Source organism: Lontra canadensis, unplaced genomic scaffold (genome assembly GCF_010015895.1).
Source record: "Lontra canadensis isolate GAN:19392208 unplaced genomic scaffold, GSC_riverotter_1.0 scaffold36, whole genome shotgun sequence".
Classification (NCBI taxonomy): Eukaryota; Metazoa; Chordata; class Mammalia; order Carnivora; family Mustelidae; genus Lontra; species Lontra canadensis.
In genome coordinates this window covers 13,967,578-13,987,290 of record NW_022631030.1, presented here as the reverse complement: position 1 = coordinate 13,987,290, position 19,713 = coordinate 13,967,578, and the positions used below count along the sequence as shown (strand labels likewise).

Below are 19,713 nucleotides of genomic sequence, written 5' to 3'. Positions count from 1 at the left end.
ACTGTCATGTCCATTTACATTAAACCAATCCTCATAAAATTATACTGAGATAAGTGTTTTTATTCCCAAATTATAAGCAAAGAAAGCCAAGAGCAGGCAGCATAGAGGATGTAGCCAGGTTCTCACACTCTGAAGGGGTAAATCCAGACTCAAACTCAGTCAGAGACCAGGGTCATTCGTCAGCCTCAATGACCAACTCACACAGACTTCATCATCTCCCAGCTTGCCCCAGACACTCCCACTCCAAAGCTGCCAGTCATGTCATGGGTCAGTCTCTCTCATACTGACCCCAGGACCCTGTCTGCTGGGGAAGTCAGCTCCATGGCCCTGGGACACCGCCCCCACCCCCCCCCCCGCCGCCACCTTTCCAATTAACCTACTGTCCTTGGAGCCAGAGCCACTTAGAGCTTGTACAAGTGTGGACCTGACCACAGGCCAGAAAACGTTTCAGCTGGTGATACTGTGGAAGACAGTGGGGCCACATCCGGTAGACCCAGCCCAGCCCCAGGTTAAAATCACAGAGCGCTGTTCCGGTCCAAGATGGCGAGCACAGCGGGGCAAGCGCCACTGAAGCGGATTGTGCCAGGCCTGCAGGCCAATCCCACCCTGCCAGGAAAAGTTTGCAGACAAGGAGGGTGGGGCATGGGGGAGGTTTGGCATGAACAGGGTAGAGCGGGGTGAACCAGCTACAGAGCCATCATCTGTGAATGTAGCCCCATCTTCTGGAACAACGGGGTTGATTGACACCTACTGCCACCTTGGGTGTTGTGCTGCTGTGGCTCTAGCCATTCCCTGTGGAAGGTGGAAACGCACTTTCTAAAATACGAGTTTTTCGTAGCCAACGGGTGACTCTACCTTCTCCCCGCACGACCACTTCACCGCACCCCACTTTTTCTCCTTCTCCTGCAGAAATCCAAAGTCAGCTGAATTATCACTCTGTGGAACTTTCTCCAGGCGTATTAATCTTTTCTTCCTCAGTTCTCCCAGAAATCTGTACACCAGCACCAGAGCTTGCATTAGGGGCCATTTGGTTGTCCTGGTCCCCGGAAGGGCTCTTTAAATGTTGTTGCAAGACGGAATGAGCAAGGACCATCCATGAATCTGATGGGAATTTCGGGGTATCGAGCCCTTGCTCCAGCTTCTGTTCTTGGGTTTCTTCATGTACAGTTTAAGAATAAGAGTATTTACCTCACATATCATGATTTCATGAGAATTAGACCTAATGGGTTTACTGTAACAACATAGGGTTACACTCGTCGCTCTGTCACATCCAGCACGCTCTCAGGAAGTCGACCTGACACAGTGATTGTAGAGAAGCGTCTCGGCCTGCATCTCTTCCTCTTAGTCTGGAGCGGCATTAAAGGCCCTGCATGCAAATTGCATTCTAATGATAGCACCCAGTGCTTCCTGTGTCAGGGCGTTTATGGGCTCCATCAGATAAGTGGTGATGTTCTAGGAAGCCAGGAAGCAACATGAGACACTCCTTTCCTAGCAGAACAGCAGGTTTTATTTTTATTTATTTATTTATTTTAGGCAAGCTCTAGGCCCAGTGTGGGACTTGAACTCACGACCCTGAGACAAAGAGTTACATACTCTAGTGACTGAGCCACCCAGGCACCCCTTTCCCAAGTATGAATTTTTTCTTTTTTGAAGGGAAGATTACTTCATACATGGTGGTATGTTTCCATCTGGCCGGTGTCTTGTATTTCCAGCTTCATGCTTAGATTCTAAATTCAGGAAACGTGGAGAGTAACGTTTCAGGTTATCATGCCTTGTTTATTTACTGACTGAAGTACCTCTGTAGGGCGAAATCTCCCATCTACGCGGTGACCCGGGGGTAACATTTGTATTGGAAAGGAAGGATAAAGGCCCAAGTCTTTCCCTTTATTTGGCAGTTTTCAAAATAGTTAATTCCCTAACATCTTCCAAAAGGACCAATTGGTGTTTGTTGGCTTGTTTTTGTGGTATTGTGAATTCTTGGATGTTTAAACATATGTATTATGTTTTGGTTCATTGTCATTTTTATGCTTAGTGATGTTCACATTGTCCTCTCTTTGAGGAGCTGGAGACTCTTTTTTTTTTTTTTTTTTAAGTCATCTCCATGCCCAGCACGAGCCCACCATGGGGCCGGAATTCATGACCCTGAGATCAAGACTTAGCTGAGACTCAGAGTCAGACACTTAACTGACTGAGCCACCCAGGTTCCCTGAGTGGGAGCCTCTCTAATTGGCTGGGACTTCTGACTCAATTCTACTCATCTTTGATCATTTATTTGCTTTCTGGTAAGAGTTCCAGGTTCTTCTTATATATTCATTCCCTGAGCAGACAGACAATCGGCCATTTCTTCAAGACATCCTACTGTCCTTTTTAGTGAGAAATGGTATTTCAAGACAATCACCGGGGCGCAAGGAATATTTATGACTACTAAGTTGGTCACTGCTTCTGGGGCTTTTGGTGATGGACAAAGCTGGGAGTTGTTTAAAGAGATAAAATACCCAAAAAATAAAATTAAATTTAAAAAAAGAGATAAGAGGCGCCTGGGTGAAAGTTTCTCTGCCGTCAGCTCAGGTCATGATCCCAGAGTCCTGGGATCGAGCCCCACATCCGGCTCTCTGCTCGGTGGGGAGCCTGCTTCCTCCTCCCTCTCTGCCTGCCTCTCTGCCTACTTGTGATCTCTGTCTGTCAAATAAATAAATAAAAATCTGTAATAAATAAATAAATAAATAAAGAGAGAAAATGCTCAACAAATTCATCTGGATATTTCCGATACAAATTTAGGACCACCAGGTATCGACGGAACTTATTCTTGTATCTGTATTTTTTCCCCCCACACTGAGTCCTCGTTCCCATGTCACTTTTTTTCTTTTGCCCAATCTTCCTTGTTAAATGAAGGTCACAAGTACAATTTTCTCATTAGAGTTCAGTGACTTTGTTTTTAATGGAGTTTTTGTCAACTTGCCAATTTACGAAGAACATTATACCCTAGCTAATTTGAGAGAAAATAAAAAGAGGCAATTATTAAAAATTCTTAGGAAGTTCATAGAATCTCTGGGAGGGCCAGAGAGGCAAGAGGAAAGGAGACAGCCAGGAACTAGGCCAGTCACCACACAAGGAAGCCCCCCAACTCCCACTGAGTCCGAGGAGATAGCGCTACAGCTCTGTCCCAGTGAGACTCGCCCTGCAGGCCAGTACCCCCCACCACCCCCTGGTGCCCCAGAGCTGCCTGCCTCTGCTGTTACTCGAGCTAGAGAGTGACCTGTGTCCTTTCTTTGTTCCTTCTTGAATAAGTCTCCTGTGAGCGCATCTCATTGGCAGTCCCAAGTTAGATCTGTGCCCTACCGACAAACCAGCTGAAAAGTCGAGTTCTGTTTCCTGTCTTGGGTAGGCAGGACTTTTAACGTGGAAATCCTCCAAATAAAGGAGGGCTGCTCGAAAGGTACCCAGGCCTCTATTAACGAGGCAGTTACAGGTGTTCTGAGCTGGTCGTCTGGAATGTGCCCTCCGAGCCTTCCTGAAAGGCATTTTGTTCACCCCAGGCTACCACTTAGTTGATGCTCTGTCTAGACAGCATCACTGAGCACTTTCTTCTGTCTGACTTCCCCTGCCCTATCCTTATCACCCACACATCCAAGTTCACCCCTTCTTCCATCTGGTGTGTGGAGCTATGCCCCAGCCTACTACTCCCTGACCCACACCGCTGCATGGGGCCTCCACGGGCTTTTTCGAAAAATCAAAGAACCCTGACTCATTTGCTTACATTCTGAGTTCAGTGCTCATGGGTTTACTTAAAGGAACTCAAGTTTTAATCAACTAATGTAAGCATATGTGCATGTGGCTTTAGAGATTCTTGCAAAATATTATCTTCACTGCAATTAAGTAAAATACCAGTACTTCAGGTACAGAACAAGAAAATGTCCACGTTGACATTTCTACTCCCAAGACAAACTCTTCAATGGCCACAATGGCCTGATGGTTACAACAGTTATCATCAATTAAGAAGTTGGTTGAAAGGTTCTAAATCATCGAGATCATGGATCTACATCTACTAATAACGATATTCCTCACTCTAAGTGTGTTGGGCCTTGAGGTATTAACAAATATTGTGAGGCCAATGTGATCAATGAGACAAAAATTACATGTCCTGGGTGGCTCAGTTCATTGGGCGCGAACTCTTGACCTCAGCTCTTTTTTTTTTTTTTAAGATTTTATTTATTTATTTGACAGACAGAGATTACAAGTAGGCAGAGAGACAGGCAGAGAGAGAGAGAGAAGCGGAAGCAGGCTCCCCGCCGAGCAGAGAACCCAGGACCCTGGGATTACGACCTGAGCCGAAGGCAGAGGCTTTAACCCACTGAGCCACCCAGGCACCCCTCTCAGCTCAGGTCTTGATCTCAGGGTCATGGGCTCAGGCCCTGCAATCAATCAATCAATCAATCAGTCAGTATCCACTACATGAAAACAAGCCACTGCATTCTTTTTAGTGCTTAAAGTCCTGCAATACTCAATTTAGTAATTTATAAAATTTCATTAAGGAATGATAAATGTACAGCCTGAGGTTCTTTACAGCAAAGACACTATAGAATCACTTTTTTAGAATGGCTGAAATAATACAAAGAAAACAGCAGGCAACACTATAATCCATTCTTCTGTCAGTAAATGCTGTTGGAAGATTCACAGGCTTGAAGAAACAAGCAAAAAAACAATGTTAGTTTATGGAAGCTTTGGATGGAAGTACAGATGTTTCTATCACAGCCCAGTTTATGGCATAGTGTTTACCAGTTGTTTTATTTTATTTTTTTAAAAGGTTTTATTTATTTGCCAGAGAGAGAGAGAGAGAGAGCGCACGCACAAGCAGGGGGAGAGGGGACAGAGGGAGAAGCAGGCTCCCTGCCGAGCAAGGAACCTGAAGCGGGACTTGATCCCAGGACCCTGGGACTGTGATGGAGCTGAAGGCAGATGCCAAATAACTGAGCTGCCCAGACATCCCTTGCCAGTTGTTTTAATCATGAAGTACACAAGTACTGTCTCTTGAGCGGGCCCTATGTCCCGGAGAAGATATATTTTCAAGGTGTGTTTTAGGTTTCAATAACATAATAATACCTGGGGAGCCTGTCTACCTCAAAGAGAAGAGCACGCTACTCTTGATCTCGGGGCTGTGAGTTTAAGCCCTATGTTGGGTATAGAGAAAAAAATAAATTTAGAAAGATAGCTCTCGGAGAACCTGGGTGGCTCAGTCAGTTAAGCGTCCAACTCTTGATTTTGACTTAGGTCATGATCTCAGGGTTGTGAGGCTGAGCCCTGCATTGGGCTCCTAGCTGGACGTGGAGTCTGCTTAAGATTCTTTCTCTCCCTCTCCCCATCCCCTCAATCCCTCTCTCTAAAAAAAAGAAAAAAAAAAGATAGCTTTTATACTTTAATAATACCTAACATTCACTGAGCACTTGCTCTGCCCTGGGCACTGGTCCATGTTTCAGAGCTTTACCTGAAGCTTTATACCACTCCTAACGCAATGCGGTAAGCACCATCACCATCCCCATTTTTTCTGATGGGGAAAACCAAGGCACGGAGCAGTTAGATAACTTTCTCAAAGTCCCCTAGCTAGCAGGTGGCCAAATTAGAAGAACCAGGCAGTTTGGACTTCAGAATTCCCACATGTAGCATTATAGTTGTCTCTTAAATTTTATCTGTGTTTTATGGGAAAAATGGATTATGAAAAATCTCAGAAAATATAATGCTATTGGATTGGCTGCTTTGGTTAGAATAAAGAAATATATCCAGATAAAGTTCTGGTGCTAGCCCACGTGAAAACCTTAAATGCACAGTATGTTACGAAATGTCTTCAATGTAGTTATTTTGATAAAAATCAGGAACATTTAAAATATGGAAGCATCTTTGCAATATTTTAAAATAGGATTAGAAGTGACCAAGAAAACATTTTGTCCCACGCAGAGATTTGTCTTGCAACAAAATATTTAAAAAGTTGTTGAACTTAAAGATGTTGCAGTTTGTTGGTAAGTTTCTTAAGCTAAAAACACCTGTTCCAACTTTCTTTCTTTCTTTCTTTCTTTCTTTTTTTTTTTTAAGTAAGCTCTTGGCCCATCATGGGGCTCGAACCCACGACCCTGAGACCAAGCATCACATGCCGTTTGACTGAGCCGGCTAGGCACCCCCTGATTTGCTTTTTCTAAAGAAGCTCATGCTATGGAGAAATTTGAGAACAGAAATCTAGAGAAATTTCCATCACTAGGTTATTTTGTTGTGGACAGTGATGTCTCCTCTTAAAGACCTATTTGTATACCTAAACTTGGAAAAAGAATTGACAGATCAACGGTGCTGTAAGAGGCAGAGCCAAAGGGCGCACTTCTCATTCCAGACTGTATGAGGTGTCTCTCTTGGCTTTTTGCTTTTTTAAACAGCTTTATTGAGGTTAATTGACAATCAACTTCACCCATTAAAAGTGTTCACGCTTGTGCATATGTCCAACTTATATACCCATAAAAACCATCACAACTGATCAAGAACTCTTGGGGTGCCTGGGTGGCTCCATCGGTCAGGTGTCTGCCTTCAGTTCAGGTCCTAGGTCCTGATCTCTGGGTCCTGGGATCCAGCCTCCCATCAGGCTCCCTGAGCCTGCTTTTTCCTCTCACTCTGCCCCTCCGCTCAGGCTCTCTCTCAAAAATAAATAAAATCTTTAAAGAAGAAAAGAACTCTTTCAGCTTTGATAGCTATTAAATGATGCAACAAATAGACCTTGAGCCAGACTTGTAATTGCTCTACTTCTAAGTGTTAAAACACAATTTAAAAATAAATATGGAGGAGCATAACTCTCCCCTCCTTAACTGTGGGTGGCACGTAGTGACATTCTTCCAACAAGGGAATGGGGGTTGGTGAGAGTATCTTCCTGGGAGAGATACTGACAGAGCCTGCCCCAGCCGGGTGAGCAATGTGGTAATTGGTAAGTCATGGGGACGGTATGTACCCTTGACATGGTGTGATGAGCATGGCACTTCGGTGTTCCTCCCCCATAACACAGAACCCCAGGGTCTTACCATGAGAGAAACATCAGACAAACCCCCAGTAGAGGGGCATCCTACAAAATACCTGACTGGCACTCCTCCAAATGGTCAAAATCATCAAACAAAGGAAAGTCTGCAAAACTGCCATAGTCAAGAGGAGCTTAAAAAGACACACACACACACACACACACACACACACACACACACACACACAACTAAATAGGATGTGGTATCCTGAGACAGAAAAAGGACATCAGTAAAAACTAAGGAAACCTGAATCAACTGTGGACTTTGGTGGCAAGAGAATGAAAGTGATCGCTTCGCTTGCACCAAAGATGTAATATTTCCCGGACCCAAGAGGCTCTATTAAATAACATTTGTAAAAAATAATTCTGTCTTTTTTTATGCTTTCCAAGTTTCTGTTTATGACTTTATATATATCTAATTTTAAAATAACTATACATATAGGGCACCCATCAAAAATGTGTTCTGGATGGATGTTGGTGTTCTAACCAGAGCCACTGACTTCAGTATCTTAAGTTCATTTGGACCTGGGTTAATTTAGCCAAAGAATTTCTGAAGATGCTCCAAGCCATGCCCCATCCATTTCAAGGATCCAGAAACAAGTATTTGTGAATTGATTATGTCTCTTGTCCCATCCTCTGCACATCTTGGCTTCTCCACAGTGGTTTCCCACTAACAACCTCTAATTTTTAAGGAGTTCTACACGTAAGTGTCTCCGGACAGAGTACCCCAAGGCACTATGCTCTTATTTTATTTTTTTTTAAGATTTTATTTATTTATTTGACAGACAGAGAGAGAGCATGAGAGGGGAGAAGGTCAGAAGAAGAAGCAGACTCCTTGCTGAGCAGGGAGCCCGATGAGGGACTCAATCCCAGGACTCCGGGATCATGAGCTGAGCCGAAGGAGTCGCCCAACCAGCCGAGCCACCCAGGTGCCCAAAATGCTCTTATTGTAGAAGAACCACTTTACCTTTTGTCCCAGAGGAAAGAACCTGCTGCACGTACCACAGACTTTGGTTCTGCACTGAAGAGCACTGTGACCTTGTGGTCATGCTTCAACTGTGAAATGAGAGATGCCATGAGGGCCTTTCTAGTTCCTTCTGTCCATTTTCTCCATGTCCATCACTTCTAATGGGTGAGGTGAGACAGTAGGTTGCTTGAGAGTGAGCCTCTGGGCTTCCCCCAAATCTGAGAGACTCGTGGCCTCCTAATCAGTGTCTCCCAGTGTAAGGGTATCAGTGTGACAGCAGGTGAAACCAGAGGAGGCCGCCAGGACACCTGCGCTGGCTCTGAACTCGACTGCTGGGTTCCGATTTGTACCAGAGCAGACAGGGAAATAGGAGGACCAAAGTCAGCTGGGAGCTGCTGGCACCAGAGGCTGACAAGGTGGGCAGGGCCAGATTCCTCAGAAGGCAGAGCTGAGTCACCAAGGCAGAAACCAGGCTATGAGTAAGTTTCTCTCGGTCCCCAAACAGAAGCCGGGGCCACCAGGGAGCAGAGTGGAACTGGCTGAGGGTGAGGCCGGCTGGACACAGGCCTCATTGCCATGGGCGTTTCCTTTCAAAATGAAAAAACGGACTCTTTCTAGCTACTCTATCTGGAGATCTGTATCAGTCCAAGATGAGGGAGGTGTTTGAGCTCATTGCCAGCACATTTGAGTTTAACCCACCTGCCTCTTTACTGACCCTGTTTGGGCAATGGATGTGTAAAGGGAAACACTGCAATTTCACCCGCCCCAAACTCCCCAGGACCCATCGTCAACAGGAGTGATGGCAATGGATCAAAGTCTTACTAGCTGACCAGCTGGATGGGTCCTAGTCGACTGGCACCAGCCTGTGGGGTGACCCCAGGGACCACTGTCCTCCAGGACCAATGTGCAGCGAGCCAGAGAATTACTGTAACGGCGCTGAGCTTGGATCTCTCCTCCATCCCTTAGCAGCCGAAAGACCTCAGCTCTCTCCAAGATAAGAATACCCGAGCTATAAAGGTTAAGACAATTAAAGGAGGCTGTGCCTGTAGAGCAGCTAGCAGATGGCAGGCCCAAAAATAAATGAAACTGGTCTGTTCGATCTGGAACCAGATAAGGAATGCTCCGTCTACATTTTCCAGCTGATACTGCAGAAGGTCAAGTGACAATATTTTGGAGATCACTCTGTCAGAAGCTCGCTTTAACAATTAAGTTTCGGGGCGCCTGGGTGGCTCAGCGGGTTAAGCCTCTGCTTCGGCTCAGGTCATGATCCCAGGGTCCTGGGATCGAGCCCCGCATTGGATTCTCTGCTCAGCAGGGAGACTGCTTCCTCCTCTCTCTCTGCCTGCCTCTCTGCCTACTTGTGATCTCTGTCAAATGAATAAATAAAATCTTAAAAAAAAAAAAAAATTAAAAGTTTCGGGGGGCACCAGGGTGGCTCAGTGGATTAAGCCTCTGCTTTCGGCTCAGGTCATGATCTCAGGGTCCTGGGATCGAGTCCTGCATCAACCTCTCTACTCAGCAGGGAGCCTGCTTCTCCCTCTGACCTTCCCCCTTCTCATGCTTGCTCTCTCTCTCTCTCGCTCTCTCAAATAAAAAAAACCTTTAGGGAAAAAAAAAAGAAGTTTCGGGTTTTTTCATGGCTTTCCTGGCAGCAATCTGAGTCGTCAGAGGAGTAGGAGGCAGACACGGAAGTGCCGATGGTTACAAAGCAGCAGCCTGTCAACGAGTGTGTCCCACGGTGCTTCCTGGCCCCAGGTTTGTAAGATACACGGTCATTATATTCGAGCATCCTAAGCAAGATGCATGCATCATATATGAACACACGAATGTTTACAGACGTACACACAATGTTACCTTCACTGCACTATGCATGTAAACCAGCATTACGCTCATCTGGGGTGAGGACTCTAACATTAGCCCCTGAGTTTGCTCTCACACACGGATCCAGACACTAAACATACTTAAAACACCAATGACCACCACCCCAGACACAAAGCGCTGTAAGCAGGTCAGAGAAAAAAACCCTTCAGTGAGAAAACAGCACCTCCTAGTGGCAGGTCGTTAAAGAAACAGAAGCCGAAGCTGGAAATCCCTCTCTGAAAATCCAGCCACAGACACGACTCATTGTTTCCAGTTTCAAAAAGAAGTCTCCTATTAATAAGTATCAGTAACCCAAATTCAATTTTGTTGGGCAAAACGCTCGACTAACTTTCCCCCTTACATTTTTAACTAACCATGATCAAATTAATGATTGCTACACATTTACAGGAAGTCAGTAACAGGAAGTCAATAGTAATTTTTTTTTTTTTTTTTTGGTCAATAGTAATTTAAAGAAAACTTTAAAGTGTCATGTGTAAACTCAGACTTGTCTTTGTGAAAAGGGATGTTAACAGAAACAGTAAACTAAAGCAAGCAGCTCTTCTGAAATTTTACTTACAAAATTCACCAAAAAGGCTGCCAAGATAAAAGCAAAGCAAGCCCTCAGATTATAGACTCAAACTACATAGGAAATTTTGAAGAAAAAATCAGAAGTCCAACCAAATTAGCATTTGAGAAAACATAAAACATGGTGGGGAAATTAAAGGAAATAATAATGAAAGAATAGTTCCCTTGGTTTTCATTTTTTTAATAAAGATTTTTTTAAAAGATTTTTATTTATTTGTCAGCAGAAGCACAGAGAACTACAGGCAGAACAGGCAGAGCAGGCAGAGGGAGAGGCAGGCTCCCTGCTGAGCAAGGAGCCTCATGTGGGACTTGATCACAGGACCTTGGGATCATAACCTGAGCTGAAGGCGGACACTTATACGACTGAGCCACACAGGCGTCCCAGTTTTCATAATCTCTACACTCAACCTGGGGGTTCATCACACTGACATCAAGAGTCACTCGCTGTACTGACTGAGCCTGCCAGGAGCCCCTCCCCTTAGTTTTTATAAATGAAAAAATGGAATTCAAGCCTAAGAGCCAACCTGCTTGAGTGGCCAGATTTCTGTCCCTGTGGCAGAGCTTGGAACCTTCTAGAAGGGCAGAATGGTTACTGCGATCACCACGGATTAACACCATGCCAATGAAAACAAGGAGTCTTGGTGGAAGTTAAAGTATTTATTGATGTGTTTCAACTGTACATTCTCCACAAATCAGATTAAGGAGTTTGTAGGTGAAGTTTATCTGTGCATAGTGGGAAGACACATGGATAAGGGAGGAGGGGGGGAAGAAAGAAAAAAAAAAAACCCTAAAAAACAAAAAACGGTCACAGGGAAATAGAAAAAAATACACCACAGGTTACCAGAACCTCCAGACTAAAATAAAAAAGGAGAAGAAAGAAAAAACAGAAAAAAAAGAAAAACGGTGAGCATCATCAACTATACAAGCATCACAAAGACTCAGGTGAAGGAAACAAAATCTCCAAAGCTTTCCACAGTGTCTACAGAGCATTTCTTGTACAATGTGGAATATGCTCCTTGCACATAAAGCCAGCCCCACACCTCTCTCCCAGGGTGGGTGGGGGGAGCGGGGAGGGCCACCCAGTACTGCGGTCTTCTCTGAGCAGCTGAGAGGCAACTGCCGGGAGGGGGCGGCCAGGGAAGTCAGGGTACAATGGGGAGGGACGAGGCTCAGTGCCTTGGTGGGGGGGAGGGGGGGATGTCTAAAGAGGAAAAGACAGCATGTGTGGACGTGACTGGGAAGGGAAGTGAGTAGTAAAAAGCTACGGTCAGTCAACAGCAGAACGTCCTATACAAACTACAGGCTAATTTCCGTGGAAGAACTGGATTTAGAAGGAAAGCAGTAGTGGCTGCCCTAATCTGTATACGGTAGGCTCCCTAAAAGCCGCCAAACCAGATGCTTTCAGCCTCCTGGGTGACACCAAGGTGCCCAGCACTGGGAACACCAGACTTCCAAGAACCTGGTCCTCTGACACGATTTTGCGAGGGTCTCATGATGTGCTTGAATGGTCAATGACGGTTCCCGATCACGTTTAGTTTCTGGACAACTTTCTGGAAGCTAGCTCATTGAAAAAGGGAATACTGCCTTAGTTTCTTCTTCTTCTTCTTCTTTTTTTTTCCCCCTAAGAAAAACCAGGACAGTGAATGAGCCTTAAACAGTGTTTCATACAATGCAACTGGGACGGCCTGCACAGTCTATCACTGAAAACCAACATTGTCCATTTACAGTAAGCATATGTGAGACAATACAATAGAAGTGGGATTTCTGATTAATTTAAAAAAAGAAAACTACATCAGTCAAATATCTGCAATAGATCTTTTTTTTTTCATTTAAGGTTTATATATCATATAGTTATATTAACATTTTTCACCCATTTAAAAGAATGGAAATTGTGATTCTACAGTAGTATTTTATAGTCTTAATGATCCAGGAGGTCCGAATGGAAGCTGGAATCCTCTGGGAGCAACTGCAGGGCAGGAGCTGCTCCCAAACGTCAGGCCTCCCTCTCCTGGCCGCGCTTCCTCCCGCTCAGATCTGCATCTGCTCTAGGTATTTGTAGGTGGGGTTTTCGTAGCCATGGTTCTGCATCTTGTTGAGGTGACGCTCTTCTGGGGTGAGCATTGGGTCAACCTGGAAGAACGAAGACGGAAGATCACCGCGCTGTCCCAGAAGAGAACCGCACAGGCTATCGGAAGACGGGAGCTGTGTGCTGTGCAGTCCCCCGGGAACCAAAATCTACCTGGTGTCCAACTGCCACTGGGCACAGCGAACCAGAGCTGGTGGCAAGGACACAGGAGGAGGAGGAGGAGGAAAAGAAGGGGGTCAAAGAGGCTGCTGAAACCTGTCCTAAACGCCGAGTCTGAGCTAAAGAAAAGAGTGAACTAAATTTCCTCGCGGCACAGCACCGACCAAGTCTTAGCTGTGCCGCTAACTGTTCGGGACAGCCTCGGGGAGCGATCCCTGTAAAACCAGGACTGGGACCACATGATCTCTAGGGTCTTTTCCAGCTCAGAAATTCTACTACTAGGCAAATATCCAGCAGGAGGTGAAACCAAGTCACTAAGACACACGTCCGGACTGATTTTCCAGAGCACATCACATTCCTTACTTATGGCGTAGAAATTTGGACATTCCCATCACTCACCTCAAAATGAGTTGTAAGCAGTTCGAATTATGACTCACCAGAAGACGGAACTGAAACACTCTGCTCTGGCTCTGAATTTCCTGTTGCTTTCTCCCCCCAACTTAAAAGACCATTGGGACTGAGCCTGGGTGGCTCAGTCAGTTAGATGGCTGCCTTTGGCCCAGGTCATGATCCCAGGGTCCCAGGATCCAGCCCTGCATCAGGCTCCGGGCTCTGCAGGGGGGCTCTGCTTCTCCCTCTCCCTCTGCCTACCGCTCTCCATGCTCTCTAACTTTCTCCCTCTGTCAAATAAATAAATAAAATCTTTTTTAAAAATGAAAATAAAAATAAAAAGACTATTTCATACTCTGAACACTTAACTCACTCACGATTGCCACTGTTGCCCTATCTGTCATATACCTGGTTTGCTCCTCAAAAAAATCCAAGTCAACAACAAAAACAAAAATTAAAGAAGGGTATCAACAGTCTTCATGCTCAAATACCTAAATATATCAGAAAGAATGAAACACTAAGGAAATCATCTGAAAAAAGTTTTCACCCTCTGCACCAGAAAACACTTTTATGGTTTCCTCACGTTCACAGTCAAAGGCCCAAATTAATGTTAAAATGTGATAGGGACAACATAATTCAGTTGGGGTGGACTTCCAAGACTTGACCTGATAACCAAGTGACTAATTTAACCCATGAAGTTGAGATGTTTGAATTCCATAAACCTCCCTGACAGCACAGAGCCAACCATCACCAGCTCGGGGCACAGAAAGGCCTGCTGCTCACCTCCACGATCCCATGGCTGATGGTGCCATACTGTCTCTTCCTCAGCATCACTAGGCTGATGACGATGACCGTGGCAATGGCCACCGCGATGACCAACAGCCCAATGAGGGCGCTGCTGCTCAGACTGAAGTCCTCCCGCAGGGGCCCCACAGATTCCTAAAGCAACAGAGCAGACGTGCGACAAGGTCTTGGTGACTCTGCACAGCGGGAGACACGCACTCCAAGAGGGCCAAGCTCCTGGAGAATCGTGACTCCAAAAACTAAGGGAGCACCAAGATCCTGTCTTCCAAGTAACCATCCCCATAAGGAGAACTCTCACTTTTCCCAATCTCCATGGAGATCCTAATTTTAGCTTTCTTACCCCAAAGTATGTAAAAATGGGGACAGGGGCCTTTGATAGCTTGAGATGCCAGGCATCTCTCCATTTTTCACTTGAAATGGAAAGAGCGAACCCCTGGCCATTGGGGTCTGCAGCTAAACACGTACCGGCTCTGCCTCCAGGCCACCAACCCTCTCGGCATTGAAGATCATTTCCTTAACGTCCAGAGTCTCGTCGATGACCTGAAACGGTATGAAGAGGTCAACAACTGGGTGCACGTGGACATTTAATACAAATGGAACTGCTTCTTTTCCACTCCATGTATTATCTGGCGGAGGGAAGCAGAGTCCTGAGGACACCCATTAACCAAGCAGTTCGTCACATTCTAAACCCACTAACCAAACCCCTCAAGGAGGAAGCAAGTGCGGACACAAGGTTACTGCATCACAGCCGCCTCCTCGGGAACCTTCCCCTGCATTTCCCTTTAGGTGACCACCAAGGAGAGACATTTCAGGACAGACTACCAAGAAAGCATGTTTAAATATCGAACTCAGTTGAGGATCATCCAAAAAGTGCTCATAGAATAGTAACAGTAGACACAAACCTAAAGCAACAGAAGAGTAAAAATCAACTATATTCCAATTTCAAGTTACTAAATCTCTATACTCACTTGAAAATGGCCTCTCGTATTTTAGCCCTATCTGTAGGTGCGCGTCTATAGCAACAGATGAGCTACTGCTGAAAAGTGATTCTCATACCCTTCTCATACCCAGATGCTCAACACCACAACCGATTTGTGGGAGCAGCTGGAGCCAACCCATCTTCTACCACACGGAAAAGGAAGACACGGAGGTTCATCTGGAAAGCGTCGAGAACAATGCCACTCACGCTGATTAGTCTCAAAATTACAACATGGCAGGGCAGAAGGGAGAAATGGCTCACCATATTTTCATCCACTTTATTCTTACTGTTAATCAGTTTCTCCTCAGCACCAATCAGTCCTCCATCCTGCTCTCCCACTCCAGATCCTGTGTTGGAGAGAGATCACAGCAGAGTGTTTCCCAGGCTGGGCTGGCCTCGTGCCAACCTCATGGTAGCAGCAGACCCCCTCCTGAGGGCCAGGGAGCCCTCGCTATCACCTCCCCACCCCCACTGCCCACCCCAGCTACATGATATGCTACTTTATTCCCAGCTCTGGGGATGCACTGTGCTCTGTAAGGATGAATGGTACAGGCATTTTTCAGAGGACCGATGGGTATAATGGAGGAGGAGAGTGCTTACTTATATCCAGCTTGGAAAAAGTGGAATGCCAGCCTTCAGAAGAGAATGTTTATTGTAAGGAAAACAGAAGTGGAGTGAAGGCATTCTAACCCTCACATGATATTACCAAGCGCCTGTTATCCCACGACCCGGTACTTCCACACCCTGGGCTCCCTCTGCACGGAGGCACCATCGTACCAGCAATGAATCTGCACATCTGCCTCGAGCGTCCTATTTCATTCCACAGGCAATTCTTTCCACCTGAGATACCCTCCTTGCCTGACCTCAAACGCTTCCTGTTTGTCCTCCGAGCTGCAGCTCCTCTTGGGAGACACTCCCAGCTTGCGGCACTTAAAATCCTTGTTTATCCTCATTCGTCCTCCTCTGTGTCTCCCACTAGCCTGTCGCCCTCTGAGGGCTTAGGTCACAGATGTCACATCTTCAGTGGGGATCAGAGAAGGAACAGGAAGGAAGCATTCCACAGACAGGGAGAATTCTAAACACGAGGGTGGAAGGTACCTTTCTGTATATGGAGCAAGACTGGCCACACTCCTCTTGTCAAGGTCAGACATCACCTGAGCCAATGTCACCTGTGCGTGGCACCCCAAATGACAGTATGTGAAGATGTGGCGTGACAAGCCAGCACAAACCCAGGCACAGAAGAACGGATGAGCACTCTCCTTATTTCCAGCTCTAAAAAGCATGTGACTCCTAGTCATTCTCCCAGTTTTTCGTGAATAGTAAGATCCACCATTGTATATAAATGTCTGTGATCTGAGCCTTCTACAAAGAGATCCCCCTGCCAGCACACCCAGCATTCTAAGGGGGCAACGTGCATGTGAAGACGACTCACACCAGAGGATGTGCCAAGCACTGCTGTCCCTGGGCTTGTTGACAGTGACACTGAGCCCAGCCACAGCCAAGCCTTCCAGCTCACAACCGCACTCGCTCTTGCTGCGGGGTCATGAGTAATAGCTACCCCAGGCGCCGATCACGCGGGCTCGCTACTGTGTTCACTCATGAGAAGGCAGCCAAAAATAATGCCAGTTTTTCCTGAAGCTTTCACTTCAAAGAGGAATTTCACAACTCGATTCTAGGGTTTGTTAAATCAGGGCTGGCTTCTGTAGTCTCAAAATGCCCCTGGAACGGTATTACTGCCTGCCTACTACTTGAGAAAGAGGAATCTGGAGAGGTGCTGTCTCAGCAAGGATGCAGACGAGTAAGCCTAGTAAACTCTAATCCTTCTGTCACTCCCTCTTCTCTCCTCCACCAGATTTTAAAGGTCACAGGGCAAGATCCTATTTGAAAAGTAACATGGCACTGAACCAACTAATTTCAAGTCCTACTACTAGTCTAGACCATTCTCAAACTCCTCTGGTGGCATAACCCACAGGTTTTCTTAAACACTGACCAAAACCACTTTGATTTTCTAGAAGGGATAAATAAGTGACATTAAGAGAACAAAAACTCATGTTTAAATTATTCCAGCTAATAACAAGTGAGGTATGAGGACGAAAGCCAGGTAAACTAGGAAATTCATCTCTAGCTACAAATATCTAGGATGTACTGTTCAGAAGAAAGGGAACAAACACAGTCATCTCCAAGAAGAGGCATATTCAAGTAGAACCAAATCAGGTATTACATATAAGTGATTTTTACAAGATTTGAACTGCATTCTCATGTTCTGAGGAAAAGCTGTGGCAGAAACCACAACATCAAATTCCTCGAGAACACTGCTCGGTCCAACCACAGTCTGCCAGAGCCAGCAGACAGGGCTCATAAAACACACCCTAAGAACACACTGACCCTAGGACGGCAGACTACTCAACAACCTGGGGAAATTCGGCAACACTTTATGGAACAGAAACGCATGGGCTTTGAAGACAAAGGAGCTGGGTTCAAATCTGAATTCCTCCATTTCTCAAAGTCATGAGTCTGAGCAAATCCTGCAGCCTGAGGCTTCTTCAACCACCTAACCTGTCAGAGCTAAAACCCAACCATAAGGTATGCTCAGTGCATTAAATGAGAGCAAGCACATGAGGCCCTCAGAGTGGTGTCTACGGAGTCCCAGCACGTTCTGAAGTTTGGACGCTCACTACTGTGCAGCAAGAATTCACTTGTCACAACCTGTTATGTCCACCAGCTTCTAAGCTTTTGAGGATGGCTACAACTTCGGACAGGACACAAGTGGGCATCAACAAACGGCCAGGTACAGTGAAAAGGAAAGGGAAACATGTAGTGGGAGCAGCAGACTGGGGGAGGTGGGGGGGGGGGGGAAGAGGTCAAAGAAAACGACTGTCTACCTGCCCCTAAATCAAGCACATTTTAATTGTTTAAAACGATTCTTTTTTAAAGTAAACTCTACACCCAATGTGGGGCTCAAACTCCCAACCTGAAGATCGAGAGTCACAGGCTCTACTGACTGAGCCAGCCAGGTGCACCCAGCGTTATTTTCAAATATAGAAGCAATTCCAGCCAACCTGTTTAAATTGTATATGCATTTAAAAATCTACCCAGATGAAAATGTTTCACAGAAACATCTGTATTCTCTGGGCATCCAGAAGGAAAGTTTAGGATGGCACCTTATCACCAACACCAATGACACTGGATTCTACGTGGGGGACGCAGGGCTATCTGGCTCCACTCCCAGCCACGCCTGAAGAAATGAGGTGGGAAGATCTCAGGTGATGGGATGACACAGAAAATGAAACTCCCGACACATGGGGGAAGTGAAGAGGAATGAGGTCTTTAAAGGTAACATCTTTGACAGACCAACCTTTTTTCATTGGGTGGTACAACTCCGGCTGAGTGTCTAGCAGAAAGGAAAACAATAAAAAAAAAAAAAATAGCACAAAAAGGAGATTAAGAAAGAAAATGGCTTCTTTCAAAATTCCTATCTGAGAATTTCTCTGTAATGTGAACAGAAAGTAAGCTTCCTTAAAGATATGCCCGAAATACCCCAAAAAACAAACCAGCAGGTAAGAGCTGCCGCATACGGACTGGAAGGCAGGAGGGAAAGAACAGGTCTGCCTTGGGTCTTTGGGGAGACATTTTTTGGGAGAGTCCCAAATTCTTCAGCTGAGCCCACATAGTTATTTTTCTTAGGAAATAATAAAGTCAGTATCAACCGAGGTTTTCTGACAAGGGGATAAGGTCCTCATTCAGACATGTGCGAGATGCCCTGGCCCGGAACAAGGTGTGTGAGCACGGCCAACCTACAGGCCCACGGAAGTCCGGTGTTGGGAAGGGCAGGGTTTGGGAACGAAGTGGTATCTCTTTATGTTATCTGGCTCCTTCCTCAGATTCTGTCTAAGTACCTCACGGTCACTCACACTGAACTGGTTGGTGCTTCTGAGGTAACTGGTTCAGAAGGCATTCGATTAAGGTCTGAAGGCCAAGCTGGATGCTCCCCATGGTCCCCGTTCAGCAGGCGTCTGGCGTGCACCGCTCTATCTGACCAGGGGCAGCTAACCATACCCAGGACTGCAGGGGCTCAGATCCTTACTCTCCCCCTACAAGCTACATGACCCTGGGCAGACACTTAACTTCTTTACATCCTGGAATGCCCAAATGAAGACAGTCCCCAGGACCTATGTCCGGCGGCTTTCTTGAGGACTCAAGGAGAGCAGCCAGGCACCAGCGGTATGATGAGGACTCCAGGGTTGTGGCCACGATTTTCCCTGTCACCCCCATTAGCAGTTAGCACAGCAGACAAATAAATAGAAACTGATTCCACACCCTGGTCTCAGGGCACCTGGCTCAGCAGCTTGTTTATTTCTGGTGCAGACCCACAGCTTTTAAAGATCCTTTCAGACACTGAGAACTAGCAAGGGAATAGAAGGAAGCATGCCAGACCGGGAGTCACAGCAACAGGACTCCCCCCGCCCCCCAATACCAGAGGTGTCACCTTGAACAAGTCAAGCCTCCTCTGTGGCCTCTCCACGGCCTGCCCTCCCCCACTTGTTATGAAAAGCTGATGACCTCACATAACACGGAAGTGCTATTTCAGCAGCAGAGTGAGGTCCACGTGCAAGGAGTCACACTCTGGTGGCAGCTGCCAGGACCAGGAGAAAGAGAGGGTTTCACACAAACCATCTATGAAGTGGGAGAACTACTACTAACCTCATGGGGATCCTGAAGCCAACCACCTAAAGGCCCCCAGCACGGTACCCGCACACAGTAGACGCTCGGGGAATCCGGTTTCCTTTTCCCTGCCCAGCTGTCCCACTAGGTTCCAAAACGCTCCCTTCAACTTTCTAACT

General features: G+C 46.1%; 1 protein-coding gene across 4 annotated transcripts in view; it reads right to left on the bottom strand.

Moving 5' to 3' along the window:
- Positions 1–12,470: 12,470 nt before the first annotated feature.
- Positions 12,471–19,713, bottom strand: part of APLP2 (amyloid beta precursor like protein 2) — an 80,962-nt gene continuing 73,719 nt past the window's right edge. For 2 of the 4 annotated variants that reach the window (XM_032868935.1, XM_032868937.1), the window contains 5 exons: positions 18,228–18,263; positions 15,134–15,219; positions 14,359–14,433; positions 13,873–14,028; positions 12,471–12,584 (listed from right to left, as the gene is read on the bottom strand). In XM_032868935.1, the coding sequence (XP_032724826.1) occupies positions 12,483–12,584; positions 13,873–14,028; positions 14,359–14,433; positions 15,134–15,219; positions 18,228–18,263 (455 nt within the window). In that variant the 3' untranslated portion in view covers positions 12,471–12,482. The remainder of the gene's footprint in view (positions 12,585–13,872; positions 14,029–14,358; positions 14,434–15,133; positions 15,220–18,227; positions 18,264–19,713) is intronic. The other 2 variants (XM_032868938.1, XM_032868936.1) reach the window with 1 other exon arrangement.